General features: G+C 41.5%; 1 protein-coding gene across 3 annotated transcripts in view; it reads left to right on the top strand.

The window, feature by feature from the left end:
* Positions 1-382: 382 nt before the first annotated feature.
* The window catches only part of bcl2l13 (BCL2 like 13), a 46,993-nt gene continuing 35,144 nt past the window's right edge, over positions 383-12,231 (top strand). Inside the window, exons 1-2 of one of the 3 annotated variants that reach the window (XM_048256913.1) lie at positions 383-425; positions 3,777-3,931. In XM_048256913.1, coding sequence (XP_048112870.1) covers positions 3,805-3,931 — 127 coding nt within the window. In that variant the 5' untranslated portion in view covers positions 383-425; positions 3,777-3,804. Of the gene's footprint in view, positions 426-2,528; positions 2,908-3,695; positions 3,932-12,231 lie in introns of those variants that run through there. The other 2 variants (XM_048256911.1, XM_048256912.1) reach the window with 2 other exon arrangements.

The following is a 12,231-nucleotide window of genomic DNA, read 5'->3' as shown; positions in this document are numbered from 1 at the left end:
TTAGAATTCCGCTCTCCTGCTTTAAATGTGCTCTAGGTGAAATATCACCAATATGGAGCGACCTGGCAGCGCTATTGGATTGTAATAAAAATATTGACCACGAGGTGGAAGCAAATGTCTGTGTGTCAGTTTAGGCTACTAGCCTATTTAATTTTGTCAGAGACAGTGAAACTAGTGTATTTGACACATGGGCGTAGATTTAGGGTGGGACGCTAAGGACTAGTCCTAATCAAAATTTTAAGATGACAAAATTGTCCCCACCAATATTTTAGCGAACTTATTTGTACTGCTGATCATTCCGACAGCCAGCACGACAATACAAGAAACGTCAGGGTTATCTGACACGGAAGCTACACGAATGGAGAATGCAATGCACAGGCTACTTTGCAGTGGCAGTCAAGCGAGCAGGTGTGTCAACGACAACGGTAAGTTACCAGGGCTGTCTGCCAATACATAAAAGGCCAAAGTAAAACATTTTGATATTGAATTTGACTGACAGAGCTTTCAATTCGGCAGCCGTGGCCTACTGGTTAGCGCTTGTAACCGGAGGGTTGCCGATTCGAACCCCGACCCCTCATTGCTACCCAAGCGCTGCTGTTGTTGCAGGCAGCTCACTGCGCCGGGATTAGTGTGTGCTTCACCTCACTGTGTGCTGAGTGTTTCACTAATTCACGGATTGGGATAAATGCAGAGATTAAAATATACTTATACTTACAATTAACCACATTATAATCAATAGGCCAAAATCATAATTGTGTATCTGTGCAGAATTTCGTAATTCAAGTCCAGTGTAGAACTGAATAAGAAAATCATAAGGCTGTATATCTTGAACTTCCAGTATGTGAGAAACTTGGCTTGCCTTAATATCTCCAACCTCAAGTATGCAGCTAATAAGGAAATATAATTGGTATTTAATTAAACAAGGTGAACTTCTCCCCACTGTGCAATGCAGAAAAGGATGCTACAAGGAAGGGAATTCAAACACACTCAACACCTTACCATCTATTGATGTCATTGTGGTTCATTGAGATATCTGACATTTTTTCTGTTAATTGGCTTGGAAAGGACATTGTCGCCTTTGTCGTGTCCTTATGTGAACTTGCACAGGTAACCTTGCTCATCTTTACTTGCGTACGACTTCAGTGCTTCAGGGCAGCCGTGGCCTACTGGTTAGCGCTTCGGACTTGTGACGGGTTGCCGGTTCAAACCCCGATCAGTAGGCACGGCTGAAGTGAAGTGAAGTTCCCTTGAGCAAGGCACCTAACTCCTCACTGCTCCCTGAGCGCCGCTGTTGTTGCAGGCAGCTCACTGCGCCGTGATTAGTGGGTACCTCACTGTGTGCTGAGTGTGTTTCACTAATTCACAGATTGGGATAAATGCAGAGACCAAATTTCCCTCACGGGATCAAAAGAGTATTTATACTTATACTTCAGACCAGAGCTGATGCTTCAGCAAAGGCCGTCACTGAAAAGCTGTGAATTTCGTTGAACACAGCTGTTCTCACATTAACCATTGTTGCCTAATTACCAATTATTCATCAAGTAGTATCTACTTTTTTTTAGTGTTTTTCACATAGTATTTTGCAGTATTTTTAAAATACAAAAATACACACCAATAAAGTATTTTGATACAAAATACAGAGCCATTTCCTTCAACCCAATAAAATAAAAATTACAAAATACTATTTTGTATTTGAAATACATATTACATGTTTCAGAAATCTTGACATGTCAAAGTTTTGGGTTGCAATATACAGGTAGTGGGCTCTCTGTTAATTTTAATGAGTAGGCCTAAGCCTAAAGTTACAGCATTTCTATCACAATTGAACAGACTTTGACCTTTGGTCTGCTTTTAACAAAATTCTGGCTATGATTGTTCCTTGTATTGCATCATGAGCCATCACTGTGCCTATTGCATTCTACTGTTGTTAGCCTTAAGCCTAGCTCAGTCATTATGTTATACCACAACAACATAACAATCAAATTCTATGATTGCCACTGATGTGAATGATCTCACAAATCACACAAACCAAATCAAGTTTTAAAAAAATCGCAAAAGTATCGAAATTGAGATTCTTCACTTAGTATTGGTATTGAAACATAATGTTGGTATTGTGACAACAGTGGGGATGTGTCCCCACTAAAGCTGAGACCAAACCTACGCCCTTGATTTGACAGCATGTCAGCTAAGTAGCGATCCAGAAAGGGATTGGGAATTCTCAAAATGGTCGGTTGAATGAACAGTTGGTCAGAGGTATAATTCAAGAGTCGTTTTACTGAAATAAAATTGCCTTTGGATTGCCTAAATTGACCTTTGCATGTTCTGACAATATAGCCTTAGCCTACAGTGCACAATAAAACATAAGGTGATCAACCAATATTTTAAAACAGCCATCTCGGTGTCTATTTTTCATTGCTTGCGTCGTAAATTATGTAAGTTGTAGCCTTTGACATTCTACGCTGACGTGCTACGCAAACGCACGTCATGATATAATTTGGTTGAATTGAAGACTGCCTGTGTAGGCCTACCTCTGCCAAGAGGCTAAAATATTTTGTATTCCATTCATATATACTTTATTTCATAAATTGAAGTGATAACGGCTCTATCGGCGTGTTTTTATTTGTCCAGTGAAATGAGTTGCCCTTTGACCTTCCTTTAAAACATTCGCCCTTTGCGCTACATGGTTACGCTGGACAATAGTAGTTGCAAGACAATTCAAAGGGGTCGGCAAATGACTGCTGGAACTGTCTGCATAGTGGGACTGCTGCACGCAAATGCATCGTGGAAGTAGCCATTAGCATACCAGCTAGTCACCAAACTCGCGTTTGTGCATGTGGAGGAAGTAGGTGTGCGCTTCCTAACGTTTTGTTCAGCGCACGTTGCTGGACCTGAGATTGAAGAGAGCGGGTAAGTTGTGCTTATATGAACGCAAAATGCTCACGTTTAGCTGGTTAATCATGCAAACGCATACAAGTAGTTATTCAGCTTAAACTTAAGCATAATTGCCAGGGTATCCCACAAAGATGCGATGCGAGGTAGGTGTGGTTAGCAGTGCAATAAGAGTTGGGAGCATGAGCGCTTTCTGTACACAATGTACTCGTGCCGTTTGTGGATCAATTGCAATACTGACCGTTCGAGCTGTCGATATAAAGTTGCTTTATCTTCTTTGGTGTTGTTCATTCCAGTCTGGCATGACATTGAGTAGTATTATCTTCAGAGCTGTTAACCGCAGATTCTTGCAAACTACCTCAATGTGTAGTTCAGCATGGTCGAGTGCTGTCGCTCGCCCAAGTTCATTTGGATAAACCAGTGTGTGTGTGGTCAATTAACAGTGCAATTGCCATAAATTGCGTGCATGAAAACAAAGCGTAATATTGTTTGGACTATACGGAAATCTTTTTTTTGTGTATGTGGCATTTATGTGGTGGGGGGGTTGCCCTCCTCCTCACCGATGTGGATAGTTCATGGCAAGAATTAATCATCGTACTGTGCTAACCTGGTGATGTGCAGGCTAAAATTATGTTGCGAGAGTTTGATAAAGACATTGCTTCAACAGCCGTCACCAGCTGTATTCACTGACTTCCCCATGATGCGGCGCAAACACATTTGAATGAAATTTACATAACAGTCTTTTGTCAATTTAGTGAGATTTTGTCATCTTACTCTTATCTTAATGTTTTGCCATGTGGTCTCAGACGGCCTCCTGTGCGTTTGGGTTGTGACCGTTTTTTTGACTGACTGACGACAACCTGAGGATTGCCCGTACATGTGCCTAGATTTGCTGCCAATAAAGAAAAAGCTGCCATGGATCCGGTCCAACCAACCACAGTACCAGAGGGGTTCCGCTACGAGACTCGCTACGTTGTCCTCAGTTACCTTGGCCTGCCACCTGCCCTACGACCGTCAGCAGCGCGACCCACCTCTGCAGAAGGTAAGTCACCCCCCTAACAACTGATCATCATGGTGGTGGTGCATGTTGAAACCTTTGAAGTCGTTAATGTCCACAGAGATATAATCGTTTCCACACAACATTCAACAACTAAGAAAGGGGTGCAAGGAAGGGGTCTCTGATGTGTAGATCCTGTTGTGGACTTTGATGTTCTCAAAACAATATATATTATTTGTGAAGAACTTTAAGGACCCCTGAGCGAGATAGATAGGCACCATACACCCACAGCTAAATGTTCTATGATAGTAATTGTGATAACATTAATATGACAACAATTGTATTGTGTATAGTCTCACACCACAGTGATGCATGCAAAATGTCTCTCTTGCTGTCTCACACACACATGCACACAAACTCAGAGGAATCCAAATCCTGAATTATCTATCTGCGTAGTTTGTACCTGACAGTCACTCATGAATTATCTATCTGCGTAGTTTGTGCCTGTTTCAACTTTGTCATTGCGCAGAGTACAAGTGTATAGACAACAAAAATGCAAGTAGCGTTAGCATTATGTGCACAGTCCTAATGAGTTCTTGTTAAAGGGTTGACTCCTAGTGGGCTTATGCATGTGCAGCCTTGCTGTTCCATCATATCACAACATTGCTATTGTTTGGCTATGGCCTGGAGCTGGTATTTGTCATGAAACAGGTTTGAGGGAATGGATTGAATTTAGTGGATAGGAAACAGAAGAGGTATGCAGATTGTCCCTGTTAACACGGTTCACCAGTCCACTGCCTGAAGGTTATTTGGTTATTTATCAAAATCTCACAGGAGCTAAAGACGGAGCCATTGGACCTCTTGTACCGAATCAATTCTAGTTTTGTACCTTTTGTCTTGGCATTTTCATGCAAATGCCAACCAAATGTCCGCCACCACTACTCTGTAACGCTGGTTGGCAAGCAGAAAGGGCTGTGGTACTCTTCTCTACATCTCTCTTTGAGGCTGATGTGTTAAGATTGTAACCGTTTACACTGTGTTTGCTATCATCAGGCCGCAGAAACCACTTGCTGTTCGTTCTTATTTTACGTTCTACCAGACCTGAAGCTCATCTCGTAGTAGGCACTTTTCTCTGCCCCTCTCGCTGTTAATGCTTCTCCTTCCATGTCATTGTGCAAACTTCACACTTTTCCCTGGAGCTTCTAACTTGCCATGGAAAATGTGTGGTCTGTTCATATAGGCCATGTTTTAAGGCGCTATTAGCAAAGCATTAACATCTCAAACAGGCACAATGAATTCGCACGTTTGTCCCTGTGTTTTTTTTTTTTTTTTTTTTGGGTCTGCATTTAACTTCGGTCTCATCCAGATTGTAAGAAATGCTTCTCTGGTTCAGTCAGCGGCCAAGAGAAGAATGTCGGGTTCTCTGAGGTTGACAGGGGACGAGCTGTTCAAGTGGAGAGTCACTGCCATGCAGACCAGAGTGATTTCACACCAGTATGAAGAAAAGACATCCAAGCTGCACTACCAGTCACTACCAGTTGTAGCTTATGTTCTCTCATATTGGAATGTTTAGACAACCGTTGCTGTGGTAGTCATGCTTATTAGTCATTAGTTAGAAGTGCTGACTAAGTAGTGGTTAGCTTAGCACTGATCTGGTTTGTATAGCTTGTTGCCTTTGTCTGCCTTCCTGCCTGTTTGTTTTGCCCTTTCCCATCATGCTCTTTGGCTTTAGCCTGCTCTCAGTTTCTAGGCCTACACCCTCCCCAACACTTTCACCCCTCAAGCTGCATGTTTATTCTGGGTGCTGGGGCTTCCATTGGTGGATTATCCCTCAAACGGTCCCATCTTTTGCTGTGTGTGTGTGTGTGTGTGTGTGTGTGTGTGTGTGTGTGTGTGGGGTGAATAATTCACTGGTGCGTGTGGGCTGTGTGCGACCAGGCTAGGCAACACGCGTTGAGCGAAGCAACAGTGGAAGCCTCCAAGGCAGTGGACTGGATAAAGATGAGAGAGAGAGAGTGAGTGATGGAGAGACGGGGTAAAAAAATGTTATGAAGAAGAATTGTATTGCTCACAGTAGAATTATATGTGTGCACAGACAAGCACACACACACCTGTAAAGCACTTTGTGTTCCACTTTGTGCATGAAAAATGTGCTATATCAATAAATCTTAAACTTATAAAACTACTTACCGGTACTTACTCACACAAAAAAAAATACCGGTAGCTGGCTATTCTGTGGTAAGTCGACCATTGTTTCCCTCCACTTCAAATTTTTATTTTATTTTCTGTTGAAATAAGAATCAATATGACGGAGAAAACCTCAAACAATAGAGCTCTGGGGGAATTCTTCATTGCTCAGTATGGCTCTGTCTCGAAAGTCAGACAGGAGTAGTATGCTGCTGTCTATTCATTGTATTTCTGATGTTTAATCATAGTGGAGGCATAAGAGGCTGCCTGCCTCCCTGAGGGTGTCCATAGCCTTTGCATAGGAGCTCAGCTAGGGATGCACAATACTATCCGTAGAATATCGACATTGGGAAGAGTAGTATTATTTAGAGGAGTTGTATATTCAGTGTGAGCAGATAAATCAGGAAGTGTATACAGTGCATACGGAAAGAATTCACAGCGCTTCACTTTTTCCACGTTTCGTTATGTTTCAGACTCTTAAAATGGATTCAATGGGGGGGGTTCTCATCAATCTACACACAATACTCCCAACACGGTGTATCGATACTAAAAAGGTATCACCAATGTCTTCACGCAAAAAACGATACGATTTCCGACGTTTTTAGGATCGATACTTTATTAAAATAATAACGTTCTGCGTCTGTGTGAACTGCTGCTCTCACTGCTCCTTGCACGCATCTAGGCAAGTGGGCGTGTCAAGTAGGCAGCTCTGAGTGAGTGAGTGCGCAGCCAACGTCAAAATAGTTCTTTGCCGACAGTCCTCGGCCTTGTGGATAAAACAAAAGGTGAAATCTGGAACTATTTTGGATACATCGCAAATAGTGAAGGCAAGCCATCAGGTACACAGAGGCCCGTTTGTAAAATATGTTTCAAAGTCATTTAAAAGCAGTATAGGCTAGCCTACGCATGGAACTTGGCTAAACACCTCGCAGACATATCCCAACATATTTAAAGAGTTCAAAGAACGACAGGTTAGCGAATATGCTATAGAAAACTAACCTGAGTCTCGCCAGATGAATTTTGTTCCGCCTAGCTCCACTCATCCATCTGGGATCAATCCATTGAAGTGTTGCTTCAGAAGGCTGGGCCTAATCAAAAAATGCTTGTATATGATTGGATAAGCCACTTGTCCGTCATCTATTGACGTGCTACTTCAACCACTCACATCGAAGCCAACTCGTGACGCTGATAACAATCTCACAGTCTCTTCTACGCTATAGACCTCTTCAGAATAAGTCCCGCCTCCTAACTTCCGTATCTATCCAACCTTCGGTCATCAAATGTCTATGGGAAATAACATGGCGTTTTGAAAGATCGTACCTGTCAAACTCTGTAGGTGACAGTCACCGACAATCAAAAAATCCATTGGAAAATAGATGGCAGAAGCGTGTAGGCCAATCTGCCCACCAGCTTTTTCTACTTTGTCACCTACACAATGCGGTTTGTGTTTTGCATGCATGCATTTGAAGTGGTTTCAGAACATGTTTCAAGGTATATGTAAGATTGTATGAGCAATTAACTGTAATTAGATTGATTAATGTCAATATAATAGAATCAGTAGTTATATCAACATGTAGATAAATCTACTGCAGATGAAAGGTATGAAGCTGTACCACAACGCATTGGTGCTGGATATAAGAAAATTATCTGGCTTTAGTCAGGACCAGATTTCAGGATTCTGTAACCCTGTAGGCATTTTTGAGGAAAAGTTGTTATACAGCATTTTTTTTTAGATAGTTCAGATTGTCCTTAATACAAATCCACCACAACATCCATCCCATAACATTTTTTTTTAGGTGCCCAGTTTCTTGGAATTTTCATTCAAACATAGATGCCTTGCACTCCGGTGAGAAAAATACTGGTAGATAGGGTAAAATTTTAAACTTTTATGTATCACCACAAAACTTTCCCAGTTTGTCACTTACATTAAGACAAGTATTTTTTGTATTACAAGTTTTCTGAAATGTAATGTTTAAATATGCAAATGAGGCTTAATCTACTGAAATATGTGCTAATATGCATACATTTCCAAATTTGACACGTACACATTGGAAGAAGCCATTTGAGGGTAAAAGTTGTTATACATGATATTTTGAAGGTTCAATGTCTCCTGAATAAAAATCCACTATATAACATATTCATTAGGGTACCAGTTCTTAATATTTTGTACTGAAACAATATGCATCTCAGACACTTTCAAAACACCACCGTATGAATAGATAAACATAGATATCACCGTAAAACTCAGTTTTCTGAAATGTTATTTTTACTTATTGTTGATTCATACAAGTATCGCATGACATTCTGCATTTGCTAGCAGCAGTACATGGGTTAGGCTTACAACTGCATCTAGCTGTCTTGCATCCTTTGGTGCAACCACAGGAGAGAAACTCCTCCCAAGCATCCGGAACCGGAGGTAGTGACATGAGTTGAGGAACAAGTGAACTTTCCTCCATTTTCCATCCCATGGTCTCAGGGGGTGGCAGAATTGGCTGCTGCATGTGGGCCTGCCGCCAGACCAAAGCCTGGAAGTGAGAACGCTGAATGTGGAAGTAGAGAGAATCTCTGGTTGGTGGCAGTCTTTCTATTGTCATGCCCTTCACAAACATGCTTACTTGAACGTCGTTGATGTTGTTAACATTCATTGCTCCATACAGTTTGCAGAAAAAACTTTCTACATTCTGAATGGTGAGTTCACTAAGATCAGGACCTTCACCAAGCCCCTTTAACAGATGATGATTCTGTACAAATACATCCCAACATGACTTTTTTGTGCGTCCAGCAATGTACGAAGTCACTTCCAGTCAAGCACCTGGAAGCAGATCGAGGACCTGTGGTTCCATCTGCAAATGTTCCACTATGGCATGAACTGGAATGTACTTTCTGTCCTTTGCTGTACCTGCCTTCATCCAGACCATGTGGAAATGGGCAATCATCAGCACCAAGATGTCGGTGTCTCTCGCTGAGACAACAATATTTGATGCGTTGCTTCTAATGCAGTGAAGAACAATTCTTGTGTCTGCTTGTTCATGCTTGGCTTCCAAGCAGTCAGTGTTAAAGGTTGAATTAGACGCTTCAACTCTCTCTTCATCACTGAAGCCACCTGCAGCAACTATGATCTTATTTGCTGGAGCTCCAACAATCAGCTGTTGGGATATAAAGTGTGCAAGATCAGCCTTGTTGTCTGCATGAGCAATAAAGTTCTCCCACTTTGCAGGAAGAGGCAAATCTCTGCTCTCAATTGGTCTTCTGATTGCCACCAAGCCTCTTCCACGGCGCTTTCGTGTTCCACTTTTGATAGAATGTGTGTGGTAGCAATCAAAACATCAATTCGCTGGAATTGTGCTCCACTTCTGAGAACAGATTCCACAAAAACATCAGCAAGGTCCCCAAAACTCTTTGCTGCTTGTGGCTTTCCAATGGCAATGACCAGAGCTTGACCATCAATGATGAGCATTGGTTCATCCCGAAGGTCTCTGTTATCAAGGTGGCTGGGACATGGAATGCCAGCAGCTAGAATCTTAGTAAACACTGCCTTTGAACCTGAACGAAGCTGTCCATTTACATCTGCCAGAGACAAGGGCACAACAAATAGTTCATGCATCATAATGCTGTCAAAATTGACTGGGCGCCCAGCATCATATGCAGCAATGAGGCGTTGCAGAATGTTTCAGTCTGCCTTGACAGTTTTCACCTTTCCAGTTTTTAGATCTGACTTCTTAACTTCAAACAAAGACGCAAACATTAAATACTTGTTCTTTTTAAGTTTGTCCCTGAACGAGACTCTGCCCCCTCCCCCAGATGGCAACAGCCTCTCAACAACAAATGTATCTAATTGACTTTGACCTTTCTGTGGTGCTGTCAACAGCTCGCTTTCAATATCCTGCATGGCCAAGTATTTGTTTGCAATGTGTTGCAGGGTCTGGGACAGGTTGGCAAAGAAAAGGCCAAACCTCTGCAAGACTGCAAGCAAAGCATCTTCATCTGCATTGTCCCGTTTCATTCGGACTTTTGTCGTTTCACTATGGATGTAGTTATCATCTGGTCCCTGGCCAAAAGCAACTTTAGTGTCATGGGCAAGACTGGATCCGAGGTTGAAAGACAGAGCCCACCTACTTAGTGCTGAGGATGTCTTTGTGTTTCCAACAATGCCTCCGCCTTTCTTTCCAATACACCATAGCCACTCCTGACTATGATCAGGGTCCACTTGGTTGAAGCGGTGACTACAAAGTTTCCGGCATCAAACTCGTTAAACGTTTTTTACTGGTTTAGGAAGTTGGTGCATTTCATTCAGGTAGATAGTGCCCCACCGTGCATAATTGATGTGGTTATACCGCATGAAAAAGGTCAACATTTTCTGGAATGCACAAATGTGCAGATCCCAGATTCTATCCCTCTGCACGAATGAATAATGCTCGAGTTATGTAGGAAGCCTGATAATAGTACAAGCAAAGTGTCCAGTTGTGTCAAGCCGCATTTGGAAATGTGTGCATTAGCGCATATTTCAGTAGATTAAGCCTCATTTGCATATTTAAACATTACATTTCAGAAAACTTGTAATACAAAAAAATACTTGTCCTAATGTATGTGACAAACTGGGAAAGTTTTGTGGTGATCCATAAAGGTTTACATTTTTACCCTATCTACCAGTATTTTCTCGCCTGAGAGCAAGGCATCCATTTTTGAAGGAAAATTCTGAGAAACTTGTGACCTAAAAAAAATGTTATGGTGGATTTGTATTTAAGACCCTTTGAACTGTCTAAAAATGCTGTATAACAATTTTTCCTCAAAAATGCAATTGACGCTTCATCCAATATGTGTACGTGTCAAGTTTGGAAATTTGTGCATATTAGCGCATATTTCAGTAGATTAAGCCTCATTTGCATATTTAAACATTACATTTCAGAAAACTTGTAATACAAAAAATACTTGTCCTAATGTACGTGACAAACTGGGAAAGTTTTGTGGTGATCCATAAAGGTTTAAATTTTTACCCTATCTACCAGTATTTTCTCGCCTGACAGCAAGGCATCCATTTTTGAAGGAAAATTCTGAGAAACTTGGGACCTAAAAAAAATGTTATATGGTGGATTTGTAGTTCAAAGGGTCCTAAATATCTAAAAATGCTGTTTAACAACTTTTTCCTCAAAAATGCCTACTGCCTCTTTTCTGAGGCCTTTTTTCAATGTTTGGTCCAGACTACTTGTGTTGTTTGGCTCATATGTGTTTCCCACAGAATTGGATTCAATTTGTGGCGGTAGCTGACTTTGACAACGGGGGGTATTAAGATCGTCTTGGTAGTGTATAGGTCTAATTGAGTGCCTGGTGCCTGTCACTTTATGAAGTTTGAGGGAACCCTTGCAATTGTAACACAGTTGAAAGGCTGCTGATGTGTGGATACAATTCATAACGTTTTCTACATAGTTAAAATAAAGGTTCGTACTTCTCCTTGGGACAAGCACTTTTGAATTTTGGAAAACACTTTTCCATTTACATCGGGATTTTGCAAACATTCAGTGTCGGAGTCAATAAAATGAGACCTTCAACGAAATTGACAAGCAGCTTAGAAGTAGGCTAAGCATGCTAAATTCGACATCCAAACAGTATTCTAACGTTAGCTTTGAGATGGGCCTACTGCTTGATTTCATAACTTAACTTAGTTTAGTCTCTTCAATGTAGCCTACTATGCTGATAAGACCTTAGAGTTCACTTCAATGCAGCAGTTTTGAACAAATTTGCGCAGCATGGTCACAATGCTAAGCAGATTTAATAGCAATTTAGCCAGACGTCTTCTATGCAATGCTTCAACAATCCTTCAACAATCATGAATATTTTGTTAAATGCACATGCAGAGGAGGGGCAGCGGGCTACGAGAGAGAGCGGGGCAAGGGAAGGCTGCGTGCGTAAAAAGCGCAGCTCAATGGCAATGCAAGGATTTGACCTTAATTTAAATTAAATTAAATTAAACATAGAATATTCATCTGTGGCGGCCGATTTTTATTTCGTGGCGCCCCGCCACAGATTAGTCAATGTATGGGAAACACTGCATATGTAACACTTAATATGTGACTAGTTCCGTGGAAGACATAGAGCCATTTTGTATCTGACCTCTGGGGGTCAATGACATCATCATTACATATTCCCCCATTATTCTCCTT

This window comes from Alosa alosa, chromosome 11, assembly GCF_017589495.1.
Source record: "Alosa alosa isolate M-15738 ecotype Scorff River chromosome 11, AALO_Geno_1.1, whole genome shotgun sequence".
Lineage (NCBI taxonomy): Eukaryota > Metazoa > Chordata > Actinopteri > Clupeiformes > Clupeidae > Alosa > Alosa alosa.
The sequence above is the reverse complement of the archived record's forward strand: the minus strand, read 5'-3'. Positions and strand labels throughout refer to the sequence as shown.